At 51.7% G+C, this 27,725-nt stretch overlaps 8 protein-coding genes across 8 annotated transcripts; 5 read left to right on the forward strand and 3 right to left on the reverse strand.

Annotated features, from left to right (window-relative positions):
- Positions 1 to 485: 485 nt before the first annotated feature.
- IAR55_006265 (uncharacterized protein) lies at positions 486 to 3,323 on the forward strand (the record flags this gene model as incomplete). The annotated part of the gene is made up of 10 exons (XM_066949350.1): positions 486 to 605; positions 670 to 1,477; positions 1,533 to 1,612; positions 1,670 to 2,035; positions 2,097 to 2,233; positions 2,288 to 2,437; positions 2,493 to 2,848; positions 2,906 to 3,089; positions 3,145 to 3,220; positions 3,285 to 3,323. 10 exons carry the CDS (start codon positions 486 to 488, stop codon positions 3,321 to 3,323), a joined length of 2,316 nt encoding a protein of 771 aa, XP_066800358.1.
- Positions 3,324 to 4,231: 908 nt separating this feature from the next.
- On the forward strand, positions 4,232 to 7,283 carry IAR55_006266 (uncharacterized protein; the record flags this gene model as incomplete). The annotated part of the gene is made up of 6 exons (XM_066949351.1): positions 4,232 to 4,706; positions 4,772 to 5,214; positions 5,269 to 5,303; positions 5,356 to 5,504; positions 5,560 to 7,137; positions 7,195 to 7,283. 6 exons carry the CDS (start codon positions 4,232 to 4,234, stop codon positions 7,281 to 7,283), a joined length of 2,769 nt encoding a protein of 922 aa, XP_066800359.1.
- A 461-nt stretch (positions 7,284 to 7,744) lies between these two features.
- IAR55_006267 (uncharacterized protein) lies at positions 7,745 to 8,973 on the reverse strand (the record flags this gene model as incomplete). The annotated part of the gene is made up of 3 exons (XM_066949352.1): positions 7,745 to 8,568; positions 8,638 to 8,844; positions 8,907 to 8,973. The coding sequence occupies 3 exons, from the start codon at positions 8,971 to 8,973 to the stop codon at positions 7,745 to 7,747; spliced, it is 1,098 nt and encodes a 365-aa protein (XP_066800360.1).
- Positions 8,974 to 11,541: 2,568 nt separating this feature from the next.
- IAR55_006268 (uncharacterized protein) lies at positions 11,542 to 13,714 on the reverse strand (the record flags this gene model as incomplete). Its single annotated transcript, XM_066949353.1, has 11 exons — positions 11,542 to 11,823; positions 11,913 to 11,994; positions 12,057 to 12,204; positions 12,280 to 12,394; positions 12,447 to 12,532; positions 12,586 to 12,697; positions 12,756 to 12,909; positions 12,970 to 13,015; positions 13,072 to 13,149; positions 13,211 to 13,382; positions 13,439 to 13,714. The coding sequence occupies 11 exons, from the start codon at positions 13,712 to 13,714 to the stop codon at positions 11,542 to 11,544; spliced, it is 1,551 nt and encodes a 516-aa protein (XP_066800361.1).
- A 762-nt stretch (positions 13,715 to 14,476) lies between these two features.
- Positions 14,477 to 16,735, forward strand: IAR55_006269 (uncharacterized protein; the record flags this gene model as incomplete). Its single annotated transcript, XM_066949354.1, has 7 exons — positions 14,477 to 14,544; positions 14,607 to 14,694; positions 14,752 to 14,788; positions 14,844 to 15,122; positions 15,176 to 16,197; positions 16,252 to 16,530; positions 16,589 to 16,735. 7 exons carry the CDS (start codon positions 14,477 to 14,479, stop codon positions 16,733 to 16,735), a joined length of 1,920 nt encoding a protein of 639 aa, XP_066800362.1.
- A 666-nt stretch (positions 16,736 to 17,401) lies between these two features.
- IAR55_006270 (uncharacterized protein) lies at positions 17,402 to 19,838 on the forward strand (the record flags this gene model as incomplete). The annotated part of the gene is made up of 6 exons (XM_066949355.1): positions 17,402 to 17,631; positions 17,750 to 17,773; positions 18,003 to 18,506; positions 18,570 to 18,643; positions 18,731 to 19,033; positions 19,102 to 19,838. The coding sequence occupies 6 exons, from the start codon at positions 17,402 to 17,404 to the stop codon at positions 19,836 to 19,838; spliced, it is 1,872 nt and encodes a 623-aa protein (XP_066800363.1).
- A 1,624-nt stretch (positions 19,839 to 21,462) lies between these two features.
- On the forward strand, positions 21,463 to 22,167 carry IAR55_006271 (uncharacterized protein; the record flags this gene model as incomplete). The annotated part of the gene is made up of 1 exon (XM_066949356.1): positions 21,463 to 22,167. One exon carries the CDS (start codon positions 21,463 to 21,465, stop codon positions 22,165 to 22,167), a length of 705 nt encoding a protein of 234 aa, XP_066800364.1.
- Positions 22,168 to 22,744: 577 nt separating this feature from the next.
- IAR55_006272 (uncharacterized protein) lies at positions 22,745 to 25,799 on the reverse strand (the record flags this gene model as incomplete). The annotated part of the gene is made up of 3 exons (XM_066949357.1): positions 22,745 to 24,784; positions 24,838 to 25,651; positions 25,726 to 25,799. The coding sequence occupies 3 exons, from the start codon at positions 25,797 to 25,799 to the stop codon at positions 22,745 to 22,747; spliced, it is 2,928 nt and encodes a 975-aa protein (XP_066800365.1).
- Positions 25,800 to 27,725: the final 1,926 nt, after the last annotated feature.

Genomic DNA, 27,725 nt, shown 5'->3' on the forward strand with positions numbered 1-27,725 from the left:
GTGTGCCACATACTGTAACTTGCGGGATCACCATAGAGTTGCCCAAAACGTCGCGGCGCGAGCGATGCTTCGTTTACGTAATTCGTCAATCTTCTCCCGAGTAGCTAGCTGCCTAATCCTGATATGACGAGTCGGAAAGCGCGCGACCACGCCACCCAAACCGCACTCATAACTCGACATCCTCACTCATACACACTCCACACAAGTTACACGCTCAACTCCCTTGTGCTACTCTTCTCATGGTCTCATAGCATTCCTCCTCGGGAACACTGAGGGACCACTCTTTCAGATTCAAACACCACGCAACAAGACACAGATCACTCTTCCGTACTCGCCTGAACCCGCCGGCGGGGCTTATCTTTCCACTCGCCTCTTCCGGCAATTCATGATCGAGGTGTTGATCTCCTCCCCTTCATCAACAGCCAAAGTTGGTCATCACAACACCTTGATACAACAAATCACGTCCGGATCAACATCCAGACAAGATGTCGAACGGACAGCAAGGTCAGCAGGCTGGACCGAGTGCATTCACTGCCTATGCAAGCCGTTTCCTTGCAGGCAAGGTGGGTGATGCAGGAAGGGGAAGAGATGTGGACGGAAGCCAGGTGAGCAGCCATCATAAGGATTAATGAAGCTCTGAGTGCCCACTTCACTGACACATCTGTTCAGATTTTTCGTCCACCTTCGCCTTCGTCGCCATCGCATGATCCTTTCTTACCTTCACCTTCTGTCACTCATTCCCACCCTCACCTTCCTGGCTCATCACGATCTCCGTCGCCCACACGAACACCACCGTTCCCTGGTCCCGGGATCGATGCTATACCCGATATCGAGGGCGATGGTCTCGGCAGCGGTATTGGTGTAGGTCTTCTGTTCTCGGCTCCCGAGGATCTTCAAATAGCTAGCGGCGGCAGAAAGGGCAAGGAAAGATCAGTGTCCTCCGTGCCCAATCCCTACGCTCCGTCATCGTCGGAGAGCGAGGAGGAAGAGCTGGATCTGGACGAAGTAGCTACTGTCCGGAGGACTCTGATACGGCCTCAACAACCGCCGATACGAGCACCAGTATCGGAGCGAGCGAAGAAGGGATGGCTAGCTCACCAGAGCATTTTCCCGCCTTCGTCATCATCGTCCAGCGAAGATAGCGAGAGTGAAAAGGAAACAGAAGAGGACTCTGACGTTGACGCTGCATCGAGAATGATGGGCGGATCCAAAAGAAAGTCCAGATCAGGCACACGCGAGGAAGATGACGAGGAAGCTGACGACGCGGAAGGTCATATGCTGTCTCCGTCGGAGTTATACAAGGCCTCCAATGATCCGACTGTGGACGTCGTTTCGAACGCTCTGGACGAGCCTTTGCTCGGCCCTGACGAAATGGATGAAAGCGGAAGAGGGAGAAGAGGAAGAATCCCCGTACGATTACAGGTATATCATGGGCGTTTTGGACATTGGGAAAGGGAGGGTTTACGCAAGTACAAAGGTGAGCGCGATTAGATCTTTACTCTGTCAAGATCATTTGCTAACTCTAGGCTCAGACTCGGGCTTTTTGGCTCTCTGGTTGACGAGTTTGCTGGGTGTGATAATCGGCCTGTTCTTCGTATGGGGATCTACAGATGTACGTTCATTCTACTGATGAGTCTCCATCAGGTCACTGACCGTCTGTGTTCAACAGCCCCCGCCGGACGCCCCGACCCGATCGGCACCATCCATCATCCCTCTTCTTCCCCTTCTACTCCTCCTTCTCGTTCCACCGCTCGTTCTTCCACCACTATTCTTATTGTTGCTCCGAAGAACAGTTCGTCCTGTGCTTCTAGCAACGGCAGTCAGCATCCCATTCTCGCTCTTCCTCTGTGGATGGTGGGCACTGGGAGCAAGTTTCGAAACTGGGGGTCTGGACGGTGTCGATCAAGTTGAAAGGTGGTGGAGTACCACAGGGTTGCGGATAGGAGCAGTATTCTTATGGCTGCTGGCTGCATGTTTCGGCAGACTGGTGTGGATGAGGAGGAAAAGATTAGAACGGACGGCTGCTGTTGTCGAGGTGATTTTGGCACCCTTTCTATTACTAGATTGTAGGGAGGCTAATGGTGGGACTTGCTTAGCTGTCGACCAATCTTCTCCTAACCCATCCACCCCTACTTCTTCTCACCCCTCTGCTTCTCGGAGTTTTCGCCATCACCTCGATCCCCTTCTTGACCCTACTCATCAGGTTGGGAATGGTTGGATACTGGCGTCATCCGTAAGTGATTCAGCAGGCTAATCCTTGCCACTGAGCTGATCTGAATCTGAGTAGTAGGGAAAATACCTGGGTGTTCCATATCCGGCCTTACGCTGGTTGGCTCATCTTCTTGGTCACCCTGGTGTGGGTCTGGACATGGGGTGTCATTCGAGGAGTTGGTCGAGTGGCCGTAGCCGGTGTAGTCGGCGAATGGTACTTCCACAGGTAAGTTGCGATCTCTGCGCTTGCTCATAGAGTGCCACGGTTGACAGTCCTGCAGGGAGGAGACTTCACACCCGCCTGCACTTGAGATCACTACAGCTGCCGTCCACCGAGCCACCGGGACGTCACTCGGCTCCATATGCATAGGCGCCGGCATAGTTGCTACTGTTCGTGTCGTCGGTCGATCCGCCGCTGAACTCAAACGCATCACAAATCCAAAATCGAAGGTCCTTCCAACGCCTCTGCATTTCCTCACTGGGCTCGCACCAATCTTCTCGGTAGTCGCCGGTATTCTGGACCAGCTGAACGGCTATGCCTTGGTTTATGTCGGAGTTACTGGAGATGCTTTCTGGCCTAGTGCTAGAAGGGCTGTGGGTTTAGCAGGGAGACGAAAAGGCGGGAAACTGCTTGATTGTGAGCTGTCAAAGAGCGGGTCCACGACGGTTCCACTGCTAATGGCATGAATTGCAGATACTCTTATCAAGCTACTACTCACGTTGAGCTCGACTGCGATGGGGCTGTTCACGGCGACTGCTGGATATCTTTACATGACACACTCGTTGTCCAATCCTGGTTACGCGCCCATCGCGGCCTTGTTGTGTGGCGGTCTGCCGTTCTTGGCTGTCAGAGCGGGCGCTGCGGTCCTCGGTGATGCGTGAGTGGAGAGGAGGCACGAAGCTGGAAAAGGACTGGACTGATTCTTGAATTAGGGCCGATGCACTATTCATTTGCTATCAGATAGATCGAGAGCTCGGTGGGACACACTGCGAGAAAGCGAAGGAGGCAGTGAGTCAAGCGAGTTACTTTCAGAAGACCTGACAAAAGCTGATCATCTATCTCTCATGACCAGTTTGCCGGAGAACTACCTAGAGGAACCGGAGCAGTATAGACGGAGAATTGCGTTTGTTTTCGATGTGGTCGCGAAACGTCAACGCGTGCCATGGATTTGTATGCTGCATTGTAGATTGATTGAAAGTCAAGTCGGACGACTGAGTCTTTGTATCTGTTTGACTCGTCTCTTCGTGTTTGATATTGAGATCGTCCTCCCGAGATGTATCGATGTAAATATAGATCGCAAAGTCCACTCGTGCCTGAACTGATCGAGGAGGGATGAAACTCGACAACAATAAGGTGATCCATTATCGTCTCCGGATCATCAACGTTGTCTCTATCTCGGGCTCTGACATTCTACGACCACCATCACCTCAAGGTAAACATGCTCACAGGGCCAGCTCACAGTCTAGGTCATGGCCGTCGTGAGCATACAACGGGTAACGGACGACATCTCATGCAGATGTGACAATGCAACGGCCCAATCGATGTTGAGAGGGATTTCGATTGCACGTAGAACATCACTCAACGATCAAGAATGTGAAACGAGGGTCTGAGCCGTATGGTCTCCGATCAATCAACATGTCATCGATCTCCCTTGACTACTTCACTGACCTCTCAAACGTCAAACATCTTGTTCTTCTCTCACACTTGTACTAAAACCCCTCAACACCGCAAGAGACGACGGAGAGCTTCTCGATCGACCTTTGGAGAACAGAGAGCATACCCCATCCCACACCACCCCTTCATCATATTGATACCGGTATCATCTCACTGGTGTCGAACCTGAAACCCACTCCAACCCATCTCGCCGAGCTCTCACCGCTTTCATCCTCCTCCGATATTCTTCTTTCACTGCCTTCCTCTCCACAGAAGCACAAGCCTCAAGAAGAAGGACGTCGTAGGACACAAAGCTCTCCTGGATCACCCAACTCAGATGTAGACGCACAGAGACAAGACGGAACAATGAGGGATACCTCACTCAACCAGGTCAAAGCTACATCAACGATTACGCCCCCTGTCCTACTGCCTCTCGAGACGGGTACAGCGAGCCAAATCCTTTTCCCTCAGCCCACCCGACAATCACCACCTTCCGCACCTATCATTAGACCAGTCATAACTACCCTGCCCATTCCTTCGCCTTTGTCCCCGCCCGCAATGGGCGAGCATGTCACTCCCACCGAAGATCTGCCGTCGCTTGAAAGGCCACCACATGTACGAGTCACTACACCGCCTATTCGTTCGCACACCACACTTGCGGCTTCGGTTCTGAAAAGCGATCGTGATTTCAGAAGTCAAAACCTGGAAATGGGGACAGATGAAGTGTTAGACTCTCCCGGTAGGGTGGACAAGGGTAAAGCGAGAGACGTAGGAGAAAGATCAGTAGAATGGAGACGGCAGACACCTCGTGGGGGGTTGGCCGGACCGGGAGGTATCATGCGCAAGTTGCTATTCACCGCTTCTGGTCATAAGGAAGCCCTAGCTGACTCCAAAACCATCCAGCAGCCCATATAGCCTCTCGAGCATCATTGGGCAGACTCAAGGTATCCCACTCGTCCCCCAGATTGAATCCACACGAGGTCGATGATCCAACGATGTTTTTTCCTGCTAAGCCTAACACGACCAGAGTGGTATACTCACCATCACCAAATTTCCTTCGTCCAGCTCCTGCAACGCCTCTGACCACTTCTGCATCAAGACCCCGCTTCGCATTGTCTACATCCCGAGACCCTTCACCTACTCCGTCAAGACGACTCACCCTAAGTCCTTCTCACGCACCTCGGGATGGGACGCCGGGACCGCCGCAGCCAGAAGTGGAGCTGGTCGAGATACCTCGATTTAAGAAAAGGGAGTTGAATCTTGGTATAATTAGGAGACGGGGTGTAGGACAAAGATTTGCATGGATCAGTCTATGGTCTGCCTGGCTTTTGAACGGTTTGTTGAGTCTGGTAAGTGCATAATGGGTACCATCGAGGTACAAGTCGTCTGACAATTGCCTTCAGTTTTTCGATGCCAATGTCATGTGTATACTGGTGCAGTAAGTCAACTGTTTCTCAAACCAAGTTGGAATCATGCTGACATAGATCTAGATGTGTATCACATCCGTCATTTGACACCAACAGCAGAAAACAGTGGCAATTCGCCACAGGGGCGTATGCGGTGCTGTGGATACTGTCAACTCTGGTTGTCTGGCTGGGATGGGAGATGGGGTATGAGTTCTGGCGGCGTTGGAGGCTGCGTGAGTCTCTTGCAGACCGATTGAAGGTATTCGCCTGATCACTCTCGGTGAACAGCACGTCCTGCCATTGAACCGATCTATCTTTCTCTCCCGGCATCTCTCCATCTTTCGCTATTCTCCTACAATCACTTCACCCTGCTCTTGCACATTCGAACATCCCCTCTGAACACCCCTTATTCTCGAGATGTCATTCCCGAGACTTGCCACGCGGTTCTACAGCTGATTCCGGGCCTACTGTCATTGATCCCTCGAGCAGCGATCGCGATCGTGGTGCTTATCAACTTCTGGCTACCAGAAGCAAACGTCCAAGCACCGTTTGGCGGAGCTGTCGATCATACGGCAAACCGTGACCCACATTTCTTAAAGGCTGAGAATCCCGGAGAGCTCTCCACCTACGCGAAAGGGGTTCTGGTCGCCTTCACAGCTTGGGTTGCCGTTCGGCTATTACTCGTCATTGCTTCGGGTTTTGGTCTTTGGATCTTCTCCGCTAGGCCGTTAGGTGGTCTGGTAGGGCATCGAGTCTCCAAAAGACCACCTGCGGGTCCTCCCAAGACTCCACGAAAACCCAAATATTCAGATCAAACTCACGATCCTTCGCAGACCAGCTCTCCTCAAAGGTCCTGGGACGACAGTGAGAATCAATTCGATTGGGCCTGGAAAGAGCGGACGCGATCGCGCATCCAGGACGCATTCGAGTTGTGTATGATTCGAAAGGGTGCCCGGACTGGGATATTCTTTGCAGAGAAGGGGGGTCCAAGCAGAACGACAATGAAGCCGGGGGGAGGTCCTGCAACCTCACTTCCGATGGTCATCTCGTCGCAAGGCGGTCGTCAAGTCCTGGAACCAATCACAGATGTAGTATGCGTTGATGGATCCACAGAACAGGAAATGCGGTCCGTCGTGAGGCCCTCCGATACGGGAAAAGGACAGTCAAAGACGCCAGAAGCCTCACTTATACCATCTCATTTCGATTCTCATATCTACTTGCGTCCCTCTTCATCAAGAGTTGATACGAACGATTCCGGTTCGGCCCCTGACCTCTTCTACACCCCTATGGAGGGAAACACGCCGAGAAGATCTGTCGCGGAGGAAATTGAAGACGTGCGTCAATCAAACGGTGCCATAACATTGGCGAACGTACACAACTCGTCTCCAACTTTGGTGACCGAATTAGGGATGAAAATCGGAAGAGAAAATGAGGATGCAAATTTAGATGAAGGCAACGATGAAAGTACTGGACTTCTTTCCGCTACCAACAGCCCCTCGACGGGTGACCCGCCCAACACGCGCGATCGATCTGCCTCGACATCGTCTCGCCGACCTTCAGGAACAGGTTCTCATGGTCGTTCCACAGCCACCGGCGATAGCACAGGCAGTACCCGGTCGAAGCGATCATCTGTCTCCCGCCGAAGAGCTTACACTTCGTCGTCACAACGTAATCTCGACGCGTCGCGGGGTCGATCGAGCAGTATAGGTCTTCTCAGAGAAAGTGTCGCCAATGCAGCAGCTGCAAGCGGTGGACTGATCAGGAGAGCACGGAGCGGAACTGGATTGAGCCACGAGACGGGAGATATATATTCGAAGATGGGCGCCGATGGGGCTGATGAACCGCAGGAGAATTTGTTGATTCACAGTGAGTCAAGCCAAAGTAAGAATTCGGAAGATGAGTATGTGACTAATATTGAGACAGGTGCAGCTTTACCTCGATCCAAACGACAATCTGGACTGAACGTAGGTTTGAGTGTTCCGTTTGGACTCCCGCCCGGTAATGATTGGTGATTGTGCCCACATTCGCCGGGCACACTCGAACACAGTGGGACAAGGGTTTTGGCGCCCTTCCTCATACCATCCTCATACTATCAGGCATTGCCGGCGGAAGGGACCAGATTGGACGGGCATTGGAGGACATGGCAGCCACCCATGGATGAGACATGGCATGCGAACTTGGGAATAGCGACGAATTAGGGTATGTGATTTTACGAGAGATGGTTTGGAACCGAGATCAAGCTGCAACTTGACTGAATTGATCTCGTAATCGCGCTCCGGTCGATCATGTTGCGTGATTTGATGCAGTGAAGATAGGTAAACAGCAGGGAGGATGATTTAGCATACTGCATACACCATTGTGACAAGACTACCGATACAATTCTATTGTCCATTATTACTAACTACATTGAGATGTATCTACAACTGAAGGTCCATGTTCTATGAAATCTATGTTTATACAGACAGAAAACCGATCACCGGCGAGACTCTGCGATGAGTTCTTGTCTTCTTGAGCCGATGCGAGATGTCAGAAAAGCCTTGGACTTGACTGTCCCATTGAAATATGAAACCTCAGTGGCAAGTCTCGTTGAGGACAGGATGTCTCTGTCAAGGTTTGATTCACCGAGCTTCCATCGAGATGTCGTGATGACTGGTGGGATCTCGCTTTTTGGTGAGACACCCTCGAAGAAGGAGAAGGATTTGGGTGAACAAGGTTCGATGGGCGATGAGAAAGTGGAAGAGGACATGGGTCGCGGTGAGAAATGGTCGAGCGTGAAGTTGACGAGACCATTCGACATTTCGGAAATATCAATCTCTTCGTCCTCTTCGTCCTCTTCGTCATCTTCTTCTAGTTGTTTCTCGTCGTTGTGATCCCTTCGTTCTCCCAGATTGGTGTTCTTGCTCAGATAGCTCGCGAGACTGTCGAATGATGTACCGAGCCTCAATCCACACATAACAGCACTAACGGTGCTTTGTTTCCGTGATTGCGACGCGGAGATGATGAAAGAGGGAGGAGACGACGCCCAACTGCACGGACCTCCGCTCGCGTAAGAGGACCCCACAGCTGAGCAGAGTGATTGGCCGTAAGGGACTTGGTCGTCTGATCGATCCAGGCATTCATCCTGATCATCGTATTCGAATTCGTCCTCCTGCTCAGGCCATGAAGGGAGTGCGGAGAAGGTTTCGGAACAAGGGATGTGAGGCGCATGCGTCTGATCGTCGAAGACAGGTGTCGAGAGTAGGTACTGGTCCGGTGTGGTCTCGCCGTCAGTCTCAAGTGCGAAGACAGGTGTATCGTCTGTGTGAATCATGAATGATCAGTCATGATGTCGCTTTGCATATGACACAAGTTTGCAGGTGGACTCACCATCGTCTCCTTCCTCCTCACTGTCGACATCTGACCCCCATGCGCCGCGTAACCAACCAGGTTCTGTCGACTCGCCGGTCTTGGACCCCGTCCATGTCGGGTTGATGACAGACCTAAGAACTTTGGGTCCGGTCGTGTATGCCAACGAAGAGGGATGGGTGGGTTCCGAGTCTGAGAGTGAACGAGATGGTTCGGCGGCTTTGGGATCTGTCATGTGCAAGTAGTCTGTCTGTCAGTTGTGGTCCCGAGGCAACGGTCAAAATACACACGTGTGTTGCGTTCTGTGATGGTGTCCGTGGTACGAGCTCTTCTCAGGAGGAGGTATCGACCAGGCATCTTGGATGTTTGGGTGTGGTGTTTGTTGATCAGTAGTGATGATGATTTAGGAGTGTGATGGTATTGGGTTTTACTTTGATGAAGGAGAGGATGAAACTAAATTCGATTGCTGTTGGGTCGATGTTTAATCTAACAAAGGTGTGGGCAATTGAGGGGGTCGGTCGGTGTATGTGGACAAACACGACGGGAAGGGTCTTTTAAGCATGGAGATGGTAGACTGATTCATAAGGGACCACTTTGTCGTCTTTCCGTTCTTTTGGTCCCATTGGTTTCTCACCTTTGCAGAAACACAAGACCCTCACCCATCCTTGTCTTTCCGATCTCAGACATGATTTACAATCACCTCACCTCATCCCATCCCATCCACGTAATGGTTTTGACGTTTCACCACAGAATCAGAATCAGAACCAGACCTGCCCACAGGATCAGTCGTAGCTTGGTCAGCGGAGGGCAAGCGGGGTGGGTGAGGGTGGAGTCGTGCAATGCCATGTCAGTCCGGTCCGAGACACACGGTGGAGAGACAGGTCGAGTATCACAGCATACAGAGTGCGTTTGCATCCGACCTGAATCCCCCCCTCTTCACCCTTGCGACCTGCATGCCTGAACCTGTACATGATGACGACCGTGGCTTTGGTGAGGGAATCTTTGGGCATTAAGAATTGACTGACGGCAATCACAGAAGATGGATTGATCGACGGAGCAACGGGTTCTCTCGTAAGTACGGAAGAAAAGCGGCGAAAAGCGCGCATGCATACCAGGAGCGGCAGCGTGCCTGTCTCTCATACCCTTGATGACGGCATTCATTTTTCCAAGGTTGCTCAGGAGATGATGCAGTGGGAGAGTGAGTGGAAATAGTCGAACGTGAAAAGAGGTCCGGAATGTGAGACATGTTTGTGAAACATGTTCAGGTTGATCCGACACAACTCGTCCGGATCGACTGCCACGATCGAGGCATTGTTGCATACCCACGTCCAATACGTTGGCGTCAGGTCGACTGGCAGTGACCACCGCAAAACACGTCAAAGCACTCCCCTACTACTACTACTACTGAACGGTTGGGGAGATCAGACGCGTACAAGATGGTATCAAGCTGTCTACCATCCCTTCATTTCATACCAGTGCAGGTCTAGTTGTCACCTTCTTTGTATCGCTTCCAAAGTCACTCTTGCTAGGACGCAGGGTCCATCCGATGATCTCGGGTGCGCAGCGTCGTCTGTCACCCTACACAGGACGATCACTCAGACGGACGACGACGACGACGACGACGACGTGGTTACGCGCTCGAATCAGCGAGCGAGAAAAGAGAGTCCCCGAGACACGACCGCACCGCATGCACGAAATACAAACCAGTCTTTCGAGAGGCTGAGACATGATACTGCTTTGGGTGAACGACCGTTGGATTGAAAATCGAGTCGTCACAGCCACATCCGGTAATTAATGACAGTCAAAGTTGAATTGAAAGTGGCGGTCAAAGGTTTTCTTTTTCCCAGCAGCCATGTCTCTGATTTGAGCTGAGACTCCCATGACCATGCGGTGGGTATAGAGAGTATGACTACAATAGAATGGGGCTCAGCATGGAGATTGCATGTGCACACACACACATGGGGAGGAGAAGGACGCATCCTGTATCCATGCAATCAGACTTGGTCCCCATCCACAATAAGCAAGCAAGCCAGCAAGACGATGGGATCATGTGCAACGGTCGAATACGGGAAATTTCCACCTCGCAGCTCGCGGACGAATTCGCGAAAATCCCGTTCCGCTCTCAGTGACTCACAAGGGACCACGACCGGGTCCTGAACACCTTTTTTCCATTGGTTCCTTGTGGTACCAAATTTTCGTCTCTGCATCGAGTCTCTCTTCTACCACCTGCACACCGTTCTGCTATCGGAGCGTTTCTGCTACAACACCAATCCGGATGATTCCTTGTCCTGTTCATGCTCATCGCGAATAATAATGATGTCTGTCCTGCAATCCATACTCTCAAAATGACGTCGGATCACTTGTCATTCCAACAAGACCGAACGCCTCCCTCAAAACAGTACAAGAAACGCCCGATTGCGTCATTGACTGTCCGAGACTTGATCGGCCGCAGTTGGTAGTGGCACTTGATTGATCCCCAGCGAGCGAGACATTCGAACTGAAAAGTTCTCTCATAACGTATTTTGCAAGTTTCGTATCGTCGTCGGAGGTATATGTATTTTCAAAACGCCCCTTGACAGCAGCGATGAACCCCTACGGCCGCTACTGAAGATACCTCCGGATGCCTTGTAATCCTTACTTGCCAGTTCTGGTCAGTACGGTTTTTACTTTCCCACCCCTCTGCCGTTATCGACCATCAGCGCCACACTCAACACCCCGCATATGGCGCTCTAGGCGTCGAAGATGATAGGTTTACAGAGATGCAAGTAGAGTGAATGACGATTGAGCCTACCCAAAACACATCCCGTCATTTCAGCTCCACCGAAGGCCAAGTCTTTTCCCCGAAGACATGTTTCATGCTCTCGGTACAACATCTCGCTGGTCTGATACATGCCGTGTGAAGCACAACCACAACTCGCCACACAACTATGATGCTGGTGTTCTTGACCTCACCGGATTCTGCAATTCCACGCTACTCCCTCCAAACGCGCCGCCCATCAACTCGTACCGTTCTTCCTCGTCAACATGCTCTTCCTTGTTTGAGTTGACCTGATCCCCCAGCCGATATGCCAGGATGATAGAAGGTGCTGAGATCAAGATGAAGATCACCCAAACGAGTTGACGCCCAGGGGAGTAGGCTGAGTTGAACCGCGTGGAAAGCGAGAAGAACCAACTTGTCACGAATGGACCCACAGATCTTCCAACCGCCTACAATGAAATTGCGATTACTATCAATATAGCTCAGAACAGATTCTGACGCCAGTAGATAGTTTATCGAACGCCTTGAATGCACTTACGGCTACGCTGAATGTTATCGAATTGGCCGAAGCGAGATGTTCTGGCCCCGGTATGGCGTCGATCACGAGCGTGTCTAGCTGACTGTGGTGCAGATGGTCAATCCTCGGGCCAAGAGCTGTCCGCTTGGTCCACGACCGACCCACGTCAATGCAAAATCCCCCACACGTCGCAGGACCATTTGCACAGTCATCACTGCCCACGCCGGTGTCGGCAGATGATCTCCTTGCGACGAATAACTCATGGCCCAGATGATTGGGAAGAAAATTGTCGCGACAGGATATGCGGTGAGACCTGAACGAATGGTCGAATTGATGAATATCAGTTCGGTGTCTGGACCAATTAAGAGTGTCAAGGGACTAAAGTCACATAACAGTAAACATCGATGCTCGGACAGGGATCCGTGTAACACAGGGAAGACGAAGATGGTCATGAAGATTGACAGTCCTGCTGACAGCCCCAAGATTACTCCCAGGGTCTGTGTCTGCTCGCCTATAAGCTTCGGTAGCATGGCAGAGAGCATCCAAAGTACTCACCGACAACCCCAAACCGCCCAGCTCCTTGCTTGTGTAGCCATACAAAGGGTACACGGCCTCCCACGAGAACATGATCGCGCCATGCACTGTTCGTCCAAAGGGGTCAGCTCATTCATGACTAACGTTGTTGCGAACTCACAGCCATAGAGTGTTAAAACGTTTTGGAACTTCTTGTAGCGTAATAAGCCTCCCAGTCCGCTGTGCTGCGATTTTTCCAGATCACGTCGATCGTGCTTCGACTTTTGCAGTGTCTGCGAATAAGACATGCGACGATTAGTCGCTGTGACACAAGTGCGACACGACACTGACCTCAGGAAGTAGAAGGATGCACACGATGCCGCCAGCTATGGCCGTTATACCTGTGAACAGCGCCGGCAACAAATAGGGATAATCTGAGAACATGGTCCATGATGGTGAGAGGATCCGGGGCACAGGCTTCGCGAGAAAACCACCGACGATAGGTCTGCCAACCTCGGGAGTGACGTGAGCTATGAGGGGAATGACAGGACAGTGGATCACTCACGCGGTCGTCAGTCCGACAACGAGAGCAGGTGAGAAGATCGCGAAACCTAGGAAAACATCATCAGCGTCGGGATAACGTCGTAGTGGTCGAAGTCATTCTCACCCTGTATCCGGTTGGACTTGTCGCAAAGCTCGCCAACCATCGTCCTCGAGATCACTCCACATCCCGCCAATAGCCCCACTGTATATACCTCAGATTAGGACCATGAACCATTACTATATGAGAGGAATGGTTGACTTGCGGCAGGCTCGTAGCATGATGACGGTCCACACTGTTTTGGAGAACCCAAACGCTACTCCAAAGACACCCCACAAAAGTATCAATATTATCAGGACGGGTCTTCGCCCAAATCGATCTGCCAGCGGCGCATAGAAAGGTGCCATTATCGATTCAGTGACCATCATTGCTGATTCCTATACATGGCCCAGCGTCAGCTCAGCTCGGTGCGATATGGGAGGACTTCACTGACAGCCGTTGCGGACCAGACTCCTACTGATTTCTCCTCTATCCCCATAGAATGGATCATCTCGTTTATATATGGGAATATGACCGCATAGGTGAATCCCTCTGACCATCGCTGGACGAGCAGCGGTAAGAGCTTGAGGTACGGTACAGGCGTGCGTGTCTGCGATGGACGATGGGTCGAGATCGAGTGAGAGCTGCGCGATGGTTCTGGTAGTTGATCCGAAGCGTCGACGTCGAGCGATGGAGGGATAGGTGTGGATTGCCTCTGTATCAACGGCATTTTGGGAGAGTGGGCAGTGAGGTAGTGGTTATGAGGTCTATACACAAAGAATCGCGACGATGTCTATGAAATTATGGTTAATGAGGATACACCGAAACAGATCAAGAACAAAGAGATTGTTATTGCTGTTCTCACAAGGAAAAAGCACTCATGAATAAACAGAGCAAGTGCGATGGATATGAAAGGTCATGCAGCAAGAAAGGTGTCCTCCCCGCTGTCTGAGTTCCAGATGACAGAGGAGGAGGAAGATCACCTACCATCCCATACCTTGTTCTGCCCATCATATGCACTCGCATGTCGTCGTAACTTGCCTCCACTCAACCCAACTTTTGACTCGATAGACGCGCGCGTGCCTGTGTCGACAGGATACCGGGTGGGACCATGATGTCTGCAGGTTCGTCATATGTCACACCACTCTAAACATGACATGTACCATCGAGGACAGAAGCAACTCGATCTGGACCCCGCTGAACAGGATCATCATCATTGTCATTGTAAGGAGGCTCATCGGCAAATGTACCGTGATTTCAACGTCGTTTTGACCACACCATCCTTGCGGGTCACCAACTGCTCTCTGGATCGCCACAAGTGATTGAACGCTTGATTGTTCCTCCCCTTTTACGCTCACGTGGCTTTCATCGATACTCTCTCGCTTCGCAACAAAATGATCCATCGTCTTTCGTGTTTTCCAACATCTCCATCGATTCTGCCTCGACTAGACGTCTCCAACCCCAAATCACTCCGGTGTAGTACTCAGCAACAATGCCCTTCGACGATGCTCTGGATACCACGGCATTCAAAACTTGGCTGGTCAAGACGATTGAGCCTCTGTGCGTTGTCCATCAACTGTGTTACGTGCGAAAGCTTCGCTGATTCATTTTGCCTTGTTCAGCTGCGATGCTGATCCGGTCGTCATGTCAGATTACATCATCGCCCTCCTCAAGCACGACGCAGTGATGGAGGAGGATGAGTGGAAGACTGTGAGTGCTCAGTCAGTGACATTTTGGGTAATCACAGCTAATTGCTATGTCCTACAGTTCATGTCGCGCGAGCTAGTCGACTTCCTGGAGGATTGTGAGCTTCATTTTAGTTGGTGGTTGACAAGTTTATCAAGCTGACCCTGCTCCAGCTGCGAAAGGATTCGTGGACGATCTCTTCCAGACACTCAACTCAAAATCATATCTACCTCCTATCGCTAAACCCCCTTCTCCACCAAAGGGACCATCCCTCGTGTCATCTTATGTTCCTTCAGCGCCCTCTGCTCAACCGGTAGCTGGTCCGTCGACAGCCTCACGTGCTGCTACCAGTGAACTAGCATTAGAAGCGAACAAAGACGTCAGCATGGAAGAAGTCGCAGCGCAACAAGCCCCTGGACGGCCCAGGAGACAGAAATGCTATGACTATCATGGTATGTTTGACCCGTTACACAAGCAGAAATCGGTGACCTGACCCATACTTTAGAGCGCGGGTTTTGCATGAGAGGTGCCAATTGTCCTTACGAGCACTCAGAAGACGTAATTATCCCGACACCGGAGATGATGTTCGCACAATTCCCTCCTCCGTTCATGGGCGTTGGTGGACCAGGTGGACCGGGAAGAGGAAATGGTCGAGGAAGAGGAAGAGGACGTGGCAATGTCTTTACGCCCCACGGGAATGGTAACGGACACATGATGGGACCAGGGCAAGAACACCATGGATTCCCCGTGCCGTTTTCTCCAATGGCAAGACCTGGTGCTCAATCTGACCAGAGTGGGGCGTCAAACAACTTCATGGGATCCAACCGACCTCCTTCCGATCGGACATCGACCTCACTGGTCATCACCGATATTCCTCCAGCGTCACTCAGTATCCAAGCCATCACCTCTTATTTTGAACGATTCGGCGATGTTACCAACGTCGCGCTCGAGGCAAAGAATAGGCGTGCCTTGATAAGCTTTGCAACGAATCTGCAGGCTTTTGCCGCTTGGAAAAGCGAAGATGCAATATTCGGCTCGAGACACGTCAAAGTTTTGTGGCATCGGCCAAGGCCTGGTCAAGGTGCAGCAGGTCAAGAGGCTTTGGAGAAGAGTGCAGAGCTTTTGGCCAACATGAAGAAGATAAATAACGGAGAGGGACCCCAGGGAAATGTGAAGGCGAAGCTTTCCGGTCCTGAGAGTCGCTTAAGAGCTACGTTGGCGGAACTCGAGGTGCAAGAGCGAAAGGCGAAGCAGGAGACTCTGATGGCGGAACAAAAGGTACTGCTCAAGCGCGCAGAAGGTGCAAGCAAGGAGGAAAAGATTCAAATTTTGACGAGACTCAAAGAGCTCAGCAAGGAGATGGAAGAACTGAAGAAGCCAAAGAAGGAGGAGGCGGAAGACGTACAAATGAGCGAAAAGGAGAAGCTGGATAGAGAGCTGGCCAAACACGGCATGGAGACTACGGAGGGTAAAGACCAGGATGAGCTGTTAAAGCTGAGCGCTCAATTGTCTGCACTTCGAGACAAGGTATGTGATAACCTCTACTTCTTCTAGCGTCCCCTCCACTGACGCACTGCACAGGCCAACACTCTCGGCATAGACTCATCCGCTCGATACTCTCCATATTCTCGTCCGAGAGGACGAGGAGCCCCTCGAGCGCGCGGTAGGGGAAGAGGAGGTCCACCTAGACCGATGCGATTGGACAACCGATCGCGAGTCATCGATGTCACGGGTGATGTCTTGCAGTCCGAGGAAGGGCGGCATGCTGCTCAAGAGTGGTACGAATCAACGGGAGGCGCGGTGCAGGTCGTCGATGGGGGTTTGAGGGTCACATATTCCGCTCGAGATGCCGCCGAAAGGGTGAGTCTGGTTGATTCCTCGATACGAAGCAGTACTGATCTAGTTTTCCAACGACCAGGCACTCGCGAAAGGGACAAAGGAGATCATCGATGCTCCTGGCGGAATTCAAGCTACGTGGCATACTGCGCCTATCGAGAGTAGCGCGCCTGACGTGGAGATGGCAGACGACGACGATCGGAGAGGAGAGAGGGACGAAGAGGAATAGACGACAGAGAAGGCAAACAATCAAGCGTCATACTGTTGAAGTCAGACAACTTGCACATCACGATGATGTAATATGAAACGCCGCGATTTGCCCTGTCATACAGCGACGCAAAGCGCCAACCTGACCATCTTGTATCAATCGCTTCACAGTGTACTGGCTCAATATACCCGACATCCGGCTCCTACATCGTCATTAATGTGTAACGATGCAAAGTGACAGTGATCAGGCCTGACCCCGCTGACTTCCTTTGACAGAGGTGCCTCAGACCAACGCTGAGAAATGAATGACTCGCAAAGGACGGTTTCCCGATTGGCCTGCCTATACCTGCCCCTGCTAAAACAAAGGTTAGGATCCCTTGTGCGTCATCCCTAGGAAGTCGATCCTTTGTATATAGTATGAAATGTGTCCACGGCATTTAACCACTCTGTCATGGTATAAGAGACAGGACGATCAAATGTGCATGATATGCTCCCATCAACGTCTAGGCTTGACCAGTCCATGTGAGCATTCGTTGATCTGTATCTAATGTCTTGTATGTTTCTTCTGACTCGAGACGATCAACAGATTTCGCCCATTGTCCATCCAAGAAGACAAGAAAGAACAAAGCCGGCCTTTGTTCTCCTTCCATTCATTTACAAAATCAAACCTCAACCCTGTCGCTCGAAGATGAGACGCTCATGTCTCATCCTCGCCAAAGCTGCATTCGTAGCTCTGGTGGGTACTGTACTCATCTCGGCAGCACCTGCACCCGGCCCTATTCCGCTGCCGCAGGCGGACGTATCGTACACTTGCGATAGCGATACGACGTGGCATGATGCCAATTCGAAATACACTTGTCAGGGAGGGACGGTATGCAAGGCTGGACAGATTGGGAATCCTTGTGTGTGGCCTTTCACGTGAGTGGATCAAACGATTCCGTCTTCACGTCGCGTCTCATTCCAAGCTGCTGGGCCATGGTCCTCTTGGTTGAATCGGAAGGATTCAGTCATGCTGACCACTAGATACAAGTGATAGTAGTGGGGCAGCAGCACCGGCAGTGTAAGTTCACCGCGGTGTACGTTGTAGATCGACGTAGACGATTGGCTAACAGTTGGTTCGTTCCATTTATGGTAGTGATGGAGCAACAACGTGAGTGTCTCCCTTTTCCTACAGAAGGTTCCATCTATGAGTTATTGTGTCTCTCTTCGGGCTGTCTACAACTCTCGGAGGAGCAGGAACAGTGTTGCAAAAGAAAAAATAGAGGAGCTGAGGAGCCTTCCCCCTGCAGCGGTAGCGGTGGACAAGCTGCAACTGATGCTGTGGCACCAGCTGTCTCCGATGCACATAGTCCGACGGCTGTCGCAGCTCCCACAGCTTCTCTGCAGGAGACTGTGGGGAGTGAGGTAGCTTCCACTGATACTGCGTCTGCTCCGCGATCGTCCTCTCCTTCCAGCGATGTATCAGACACTGCCTCTGATATGCCCTCGGATCCAGTGGGGTCAGATGGGATCGGGTCGCCGACTTCGTCACTAGGCGCGGATCTCGCTGCTGGGCTTCCGACAACCAGTGCCGAAGCTGTACCTGCTGGTGCCACATCTCAAGGGGCTTCTACTGCAGACGCTGCATCTAACGTCACTGGTAGTGCCCCAATCGACTCTACGTCGCCCCCTGATGCTTCGTCAGTGACCGCCACCGTTTCAGGTTCGGCTGCTGAGCCGTCTGGGAACAGCACTATCAGCGTTGGTGGCGGAGGGGGCGATGCCGGTGGACGCTTTGTGGCTTACTGGCAAAGGTAGGATTTTCTCCCTCACTCCGATTTGTGGTACTCCTGATACGTATATATCTACCAACGCAGCTACGACAACTTCGGTACCGAGAGTACTCCTCCTGCTATCCCTGATCTAACTGGAGTCACACACGTTATCTTGGGTAGGTCTTGTCTCTCATCTCTCTTCTCGGGGCATTGAAAGGTCGAAGAAAGACCGATCCGCTCATACTCATTCCCCATCCACGCAGCATTCGTCGAGATGCGACCATGGGACGGAGAAGCAGTTGACACTCAGGCGTCCGGCGCCGGTGCCGCACCGGGTGGATACGAATTCCAGTATTCGACCGATGGGAACTTTACTCCGGACACCGTCAAGCAGATCAAGGCAAAAGGAGTCAAAGTGTCCGCTGCACTTGGGGGCTGGAGTGACAAGGGACCTGGCCCTATCGCAACCATGGTTCGAGGCGGCGAGGCATCTATCGACCAATTCGTGGAGAAAGCCAAGGGGCTGGTGGACGCTTTCGGACTCGATGGACTTGATCTTGATTGGGGTGCGTAATCGCTTGTTCGTCCCTTTGCAGTGATGGTACTGATGTGTGGGATGAGATTCTCGGAACAGAATTCCCGACCCAAAGCGACTCTGCTGGAGAGATAAGTCTCTTGAAGAAAATGAGAGCCAAGATGCCCAATGCAATCCTCTCTGTGGCTTTGGGGGCCAGGGTCGACACGAGCGATGCGGCCGCCTACACTTCGGACTCGATCAAGCAGCTCAACGATATCGTTGACATGTACAACGTCATGACCTACGATTACGTCAATCGGTACAGCACCGTGTCCGACTACCAAGCGGGTGGGAAAGTAGTCGAGACGGTCATGAAGTATTATTCGGGTCAGGATATCGATATGAAGAAATGTAATATCGGTTTCCCGCTGAACGCCAAATACTTCAAACTCCCTTCACTGTGCACGAACGGTCCGCTCGGATGCCCGCTGGGCGGAAGAGCCATGTACGAGACTAACGGCGTAGACAACTATTCCTCTGGGTGGTTGCGTTTCAATCCAGCAATCGATAAGACGTTGGGTACGGTTGTAGAGGCCAAGATGAAGCAAGTCCGACCTCAATTCGACGCCAGACCCAAGAGCGGGACGGCACCCGACCCAGCTGATCTCTCTCAGGCTTGGGTCGACGAGACCAACCAGATGTTCTGGACTTGGTTGGAGCCGAGCGATATTTCGGGAGTGTGTCAGAAGTGGAAGAGCCAGGTCGGAGGGATGATGGTCTGGGCATTGAATCAGGACACGGAAGGAGTACGGGGAGGACCACATCTCCAAGCCATAGCAGATTGCTTAGGCTAGAAAGGAGCTCCACAAGGGAACAAAGCATTCCGTAGTAGCGTGATCCGTCAAGACTCAAGGCTCTACGAGAGCAAACCAGCTTTGATGACCAGCCGTGTATAACACCACACCCATAACGTTAAAGCACTCTCCGCTCATTCAATCCCATCTATGTGAATGGTCATGTCCAACCCTGCCGACTCTGCCTCTCTGTCTGTAAAAAGAGGCCCTTCCCGAACACGAGTCCATACTTGGCATGGAAGTGTTGCAGTGTGTGCCGACTGCCAGGGCAGAATAAGGTGTTGGCGTTTGTTGTCGATCGATAACTGATCTCCAACCTTGAGTGCGTTCTCCTGCGGATTTCGCATACATCGTTTGGGCTGCAACCTCAAAATCCTGCGACAACGGGCTTATCACTGTCTGCGATATTGTAAATTGCAAAGTGTGAATCAGCAAGGCGAAACCTGCGGTCTGTGGACCATTGTGCAGTAGTGGTATTCCTATCTTTTGGTCCGCAGGTCTCGTCCTCCCAGGCGACTGTTATTTCAGGATAGTTGGCTCTGACCGTGAAGATGTCTTCGACATTTTATCAAAAATCAACCAGAAAATCTCCTCGGGCTCCTACGCGAATGCTGGCGGTGCGCAGAAATGGCAGAAATCGCTGAATAGTTTTCTTGACGGACCCATTACTTTGTTGAAGGACTTTGACTATGGTCGTTCCATTCAAAGTCTCAGGACTAGTGCCGGTCATGCATCCAGAGTCGAGGCGATCACAGGAGAAAGGACGCCCGTACTGGTAGAGGCGGGAGAGGTCATACCTCGAAATACACTGGCAGACGTGGTAGGTGCGACATGACCAGGTACACAGATAGGAGCGGGGGAGGCGCCACCACGAAGTATACCAGTAGAGGTGGGAGAGAGACCTCTCAAAATCGAGGTACCAGGGGCGGGAGTGCGCATGTTGGTCGACGCAGAACGAGGACTCATCGAACAGGGAGAAGAGCTCGACACTAGGAGTTTCGTTCACACGGCACAGGGATATTTATGATGGCACACAACACCGGTACTTTGTGTACTGTGACTTAGCCCACCCGGCAGTGATACGGTATTTGGGAGTGAAGCGATCAGATCTTCGTATGCTGTACCACATGGTACCAGACAGTGTGTCATCGTGATAGTCACCATTGAGAAATCAGTCATGTTCGCATTGCTGGCTTTCAGCGTTCCACATCTTGCTTTGCATGACACGTTCCATCGCGGTGACCTGCATGTCAACGCACTACTCCAGCAATAGCACGCATACCTTTCGTCCGTGGTAGTAGGGGTCCACTGTGCATTGCTGGACACGGTGCCACATCCAGCTTTGACAGTGGCACTTTCAACCTTTCTCGATGTGGTGGGCAGCGACAAAGGATGGATACATGAGACTTGTTTGAACATACTGGTCAAGGAAGACTGATAGGGCAGGAGTCATACCATCGACAGATCATCCACGATTCCCTCTTGAGGATACGACGACATCACATCTTCGCCACCAAGCCATCGTCATCACAAGACACCGTTACTCGCCCATCCTATATAAGTCACACTTGAGCATTTACCACAGACGACATTACGAGTCGATTCCGGGGCAGACGCGGTCATCATGAGCAAGACATCAGAAGGCGGAAGCTCCGACAAATCCAAGGGCGGAGGGCAGCGCCGAAGGAGTTCCGGAACAAGTGATCGCCCGTCCGGCAGTAGTAGTGGCGGAGGCGACAGGGACAGACGACGTCGTAGTCGATCAGGAACATCGGCATCCGGCACAGACACTGAGGCAGGAAGTTCGTCGACCAGATCAGGTCGAAGACGAAGTACGGCTGATCCCGCTACAAGCACGACAGATACAGCAGGTGGTGTTGGGACATCGGACTTTGACACTGCCTTGACCAAGTGGATCAAGGCTGCCGAAGATCTGATGAACAGCGAATTTGATTCCATCAAGGATACCCCGACGGCCACAGATGGACTGTCCAGGTTCGGCGAAACGATGAAGCGGCTTGGGGGGTCATTTTTACCCAAAGAGCTGATACCGCATACGGATGGAGTGGCGAAAAGCGATAAAGACAAATCGGACTATACAAACAAAACCTACGAAGAAACGAGAAAAATCGTTCTGTCAGATACGAGTGTTTCGAAGCCAACGGCAAGCACCGATGAAGGAGATCCGAAGAAGGCGGAAGGCCCGAGCAAAGATACCAAATCTGCGGCTAGCACAGATGCCACTACAGCTACTACAGACGCTTCCAAGTCGGAGGGAGAGAACAAGGCTGAGGGGAAGAAAGAGGCGAAGGAGGAGGAAAAGAAGTAAACAGTCGGTTGTCAAAATTGGTCTAGCCGATCTCTCTCAGCTTGATCACCATCTCGAGAGCCGAACTTTGACCGAAGACGTGATCGTAGATGTCCGTACTTGGAGTACACGTGTGTCGTACAGTCTGGAAACTGCGCAGACTACGAGCATGATTGGTAGCACCACCTTTGCAATTACAGTAGTCATGCACGATATGCCAAAGCGCCTTTCCGGGAGAACATACCTCACACGTTGTGCGTTCCTTGCCCGTCAGCGTATGTTTAACACTAGCTGTTCACTGCCAAGGACCATACTAGATTCATGCGCTTCAAAGCAGGCAATCTGATCAACAACAATGTCTCTAGGACTATAAAAGGGAACGTGATATCCGACCATACGGAAAACAGGCTACACTACAAGGGGATACTGCACGAAGTGTGAACGGGGGCGATGGCGAGTGGTATTGGGATATCACATATGACTGAGCTGAAACTGAGTGATCCGGACAAACAAGAACCTCAAACAATACTATGAAGAATTAAAAAGAAAAGACAAAATGGGAACAGGCTACTGGTCGACACTCGCGTCATGATATTTGTCATAAACTTACATCTCTCCTTTTCCGGGGTGACGCGCCGCTATCAAGCAGCATTGCGTATCTCGTCGGACTTGTAGGAGGCATGGGTGAACGAATTGATCCTCGAGTTGGCGAGCCAGTCAAGTGATCCTTTAGCCGGTCGAGACATCCTCCAACCTCCCACATCGGTGTTGAAAGCAAAGCACTGGCGGATGGTGGTGGTAAGGCTGGACTGCCACCGAAGAACATTGGTGTCTTGGAGAGGCTCGGTGTGCGCAGATGATGTTGCAACCTGGGAGTCTTGTCCGTTGCGGCAGAAGAACGAGATACAGGTGTCTTGGGAGGAGCTCGAGGAGAATGACGTGTTGAAGTGGGCACAAACTCGTCTTCCTGAGCCAAGTTGCGAGCTCGAACAGTCTTGGGCTTGAAGTCGAATGCTGATTCCAACATCGGTCGAGCAGGAGATGAATCCCTTGAGTTCGACTCAGCCATGTCGTCATGGGTCCAAGCTTGTTGTAAGGCGCTAGGATGATGCGTTGTTCGGGTGATCGTTTGAGGCATAGGAGATGAAGTTGGAGATGAAGAGGATTGAACAAGGGCAGGAGTCTTGAAAGCGCTAGACATAATCTTCCCGTTGGCGACGGGTCGTTCTCTTTCAGGAGTGATGAACGAATCGTCCAGATCACGGTCGACGGTCTCTTGAGGTATGGGATGTCTCGGCGCAAGCGGCTCAGCAACTCGGACCTTCTTCGTCGACGTGAAAACATTGTCGTCGTCCAAATCTAGCTGCCGCCTCTTCTCTTTACGCTCAAAGCGGGGAGGGACCATAATTCCTTGACGAGCCAGATCATCTTCTCGATTTCGCGGTTGCTCGATAGGTGTCACATCGACCGGCGTGGTATCGCTATCGTCTGCGTTCATGGGCAAGAACTCCCCATCATCGTCATCGAAATCTGCAACCTCGGAAAAGTCGTGCTGAGCCAGAGGTGGTGGGTGCAGAACTTTTGTCGACATCTGAGGGGTGGTGGAATATTCGCCGATCTGAGACAGAGAACCCTCCATGGGCACAGCAATACCTTGCTGTGAGTCTGTCCGTTGCAACGGCAGCTCAGTGAGGGATGAAGATCTAACCATCTCGATTTCGTCCTCTTCGTCCTCTTTAACAGCCAATTTCCTGCCCTTTTTGCCTTTTTTGGGAACATAAACCTTCCCTTCCTTTGCTGCCTTCTCCATGGCCTCCTGCTCCTTAGCCTTCTCATGCAGTGTTTGCCGACACACTGAGTGGTGCGGGTGAGACGAAGGAAAGTTCTTGATGAACTTGTCCTCTGACGGCCAATGGCACTTTTCCTCCTCGTGGATGATCCAGATACCGCCTTTGCCGGGTGGGAACATCTCAGTTCGGGGTATAGTTTCAAACATCTTGTGTATCGAGAGATTATGTCGCACTGAATTGCGCCACGCTCCGTCACCGGTCTTGAAATAGGGATACGCGGTCTCGACATATCGATAGATGTGCTCTAGAGAAAGCCCACCAGCTTTGCAACGGAGGATGGCTTGACCGATAATACAGGCGAATGAAGGACCAGGTCGTTCGGATGGTCGAGGTCCAGCTGGAACACCTTCTACTCCGGGGTCTTCTGCGACCTTAGCGAACTTGGCGCTTGTTCTGCCACCGCTAGTGACAGGTTTCGGCGGTATCCGAACAGGACGGGTAAGAGCAGCAGCAAGTGGCTTCTTCTCTTCCAGATGCATCTTCATCATCGCTCGAGAGGTAGACGGACCACGCGTCGGCGAATCGTTCTCGTCATCGCTGCTGTTCAGATTCCGATGTTTGACCTGTTGTTGGGCAGATCGCACACTCGCATCGCTAATGCTGGAAATAGTCGAGGAACTGGCAGCAGTGGAAGAGGTCGCCGAAGAATGAATATGATCAGGATAGCCTGTCTTGTTTCCTTGTGGCGTAATCATAAGGTCTTCCCGGTGTGGCGAGAAGTGTTGCGGTTGCATAGGTGCAGGACCGAGAGCCCGAGCTGGAGAGATACCTTGTCCGTTGACGGGATACTGTCAGATGTGGTGTCAGCTGGAAAGCCGACGCCGTTTAACAATACACTTACGTTGTGGTCATATGAAGCAAGATCCCAACCCATATCCATACTCTCTTGAGGCGGATGAGGTGGATGCATCTGATGCCGCATGACAGGTGATCCGCTGGCTCCGGGTGGTACTGGGTCGAAAATATCGCCAGCTATATGTGGACTACCAGAACGCGATGGGGCATGGAGTGACGCAGTTCTCTGTAGTCCGCCCGGTCGCTGAATCGGTGCTGGCATCGTCTGTCGATGCGCCATATTCGGCCGAGTTTGTTGCATGGGCGGACCTCTTCGTTGAACAGGAAGAGCAAACTGCTGCGGTTGGTGATTCATCAAAGGCATGGAGTTGTTCCTCATCAATTGTGGAGCCATGCGCGCCATATTCATCTGTTCAGTGGGGGAGACAAGGTGATTAGGAGGCAGCTGCAAATGACTCATGCTAGGCGACTCCGAAATGTTGCCGTAAGTGTCGAAATGAGCCGGAAGATAGGGTGTCGTTTCGTCTTCTGGTAAGAATGGTGAAGGTCCACAGTCATCGAGACCGTTTGGGGGGGGAGTGGATCGCACCGGAGTTCTGCCCGGTCGACCGCCAGAGTTGATAGCCATGACGTTGCCATGTTGACCGTGCAGCGGTATAGCCATGCGTCCTTGGGCTACTTGATGCCCAGCATATGGCGCGATCATCTGTCCTGACATTTCTCCTCCATATCCTCCCTGTCGGAAATCGAATTGTTGAGGATAGACCCCATGTTGCATGTAATGATCTTGAGGATAGAAGACTTGGTGATGTGAAGAAGATGCCGTAGGGGTCGGAGAGAAGGTATGGACGCGTCCCATTCTAAACGATATAGCTTTTCGTCAATCTCCCTTCGTGGACGGACCGGTACTCGAATGAGAGCGATCATGACTTACAGTTCACCCCCCATGGAACTGGATCCAGACCCAGATGGTCGGTGATGGGAAGCCGAGCTCGTTGGACGCGACATCAGGGGAAGAAAGACGTCAGATGTAAGAAGAGGTGGGAGGGTTGCGACTGATGTTTTCGATCCTGCCGACAAGGTTACCCGACCGGCGGGATGATGACAAGGCTTCAAGCTCTGTACAATGACAACAAGGATGAAGAGAACATGAGCGATTTTCTTAACCTTGAGGTAGAATTTAGATAGGATCAAGGTGGCAACAGAAGGCAGGATGACTCACCTACTCTGAAGAGGAGGACGAGATCTCGCCTGTCTCACTCGTCGGTTCTCACCGTTCTCTCTTCGTCTTCGAGCAGTGTCCGACTCTGATGCGTGAACGCTAGACGAGAAGGATGAGGAAAAGTGAAGAGGCTGATATGAAAGCGAAAAGAGTAATGTACTGAGATGTACTAATGTGCTTCAGGTGGTTGGATGGATGGATGGATTGATGGATGGATGGATAGAGATGAAGGGTGGACAGTGAAAAAGAAAGTCACGCAAAAGGGACGCGTCCTGGCTGAATAGTGGTACTTTGCACGTCGGATGGGATTCTTCGGATCAAATTGCGATATGTGAGGTCGCTCCACCTGTGATGTCACTTGTTGAGATGGGACGTAAGAGGTGTGTGTCTGGTCGTCGTCGTCGTCGATGTGAATGATGATGGGCGATGCTTGATCGGTAGCTAGTGCAGAGAGAGAGATAGAGATGACAAGAAGATATCAAACATAACTAACTCAACCAAAAGACCACCGACTGGAAATGCACGCGCCTGTTCTTCACCACTTTGTCTTCTCTCTCTCTCTCATCATCGCACTTTTACCCGATCAGGTAGAAATTCAATCCGCCCGCGTCATACATGTAATCACCTGATTCTCCCTGTTGGAAGCGGGGTTACGCTGATGTGGCGGATGAGCGCGTCTCTTCGATCATGATTCATTCAGGGAGCAAAGTTCTCGCCGACCTGGGGTGGAACATGAACATGGAAAAGTTGTATCGGATGGGACATTCGCGCTCGCGGTGAGGCAGATTGAGAGGAGAGGAGAGGGGAGGGGAGGAGAGGAGAAAAGAGCAGAGCAGAGCAGAGCAGATACTGATTGATCGTCTGGCGGGGTCTAAGTGAACCTTGGGGTTTCGGCTGTAGTTCACCAGAGCTGCAATCATTCATTACGCGTCCATCAAGGCAGAGGTGCAGTGTGTTCTGCGCTCCTTGTGCTTCGTGGCTGGTCTAAGCACCGATTGCAAGTGCCCACCACCTCTGAAAGGCGAATTGTTACAAGGAGCTACGCTGTGCAATTCTGTCCCGGATGACAGTCGACATGATGATCCGCACGCAGACGTAACAGAGTAGATGACCTCTACGGTCCAGGCACGATCTCGATGTCTTCTCCAATGCTTCAGTGCTGCATTAGCTGGCGCTATCGAATAGAGGTCGGGGATGTATATGATGCGTCAAACGGTCGAGACTGCTAAACCGATCAGTCCGCCACAATTGCGAGCCCAATGTTGAGCCACGCGGTTGAAGATCACCCAGCAGAGTCGTCTTTAAGCACGATCAGATGTCTACGACAGCAGACCTTCGTTGTCGGTCAGAAACACCTCGTTTGCTTTGCTCTCTGCCTGCCCATCGCTCAGGAGATGGGCCGAATAAAGACGCTTTAGCCGTCGAGTCAGCAATCCGACCGTTTCACTTGAACATTCCTCATCGATAAGACACCGGATCATCGTCGTTGCATAAGCATGCATGAATCATACGTTCATACTGTTTATGTCATGTCCATTATTTTGGCTTACAACATGAGGTCGAACAGGAGAGCTTGGGACCCCGTGCGAGACGAAGCTAGTGCCACTGGTCGACTTGATCGAGAGCCCGTGTCATCCATCATCTTCGACTTTTCGCTTACACTAGCATGGAATACACCATTAGAAATCAAAGTGGTAATGGTGTAATCACTC

Source organism: Kwoniella newhampshirensis, chromosome 13 (genome assembly GCF_039105145.1).
Source record: "Kwoniella newhampshirensis strain CBS 13917 chromosome 13, whole genome shotgun sequence".
Taxonomy (NCBI): Eukaryota; Fungi; Basidiomycota; class Tremellomycetes; order Tremellales; family Cryptococcaceae; genus Kwoniella; species Kwoniella newhampshirensis.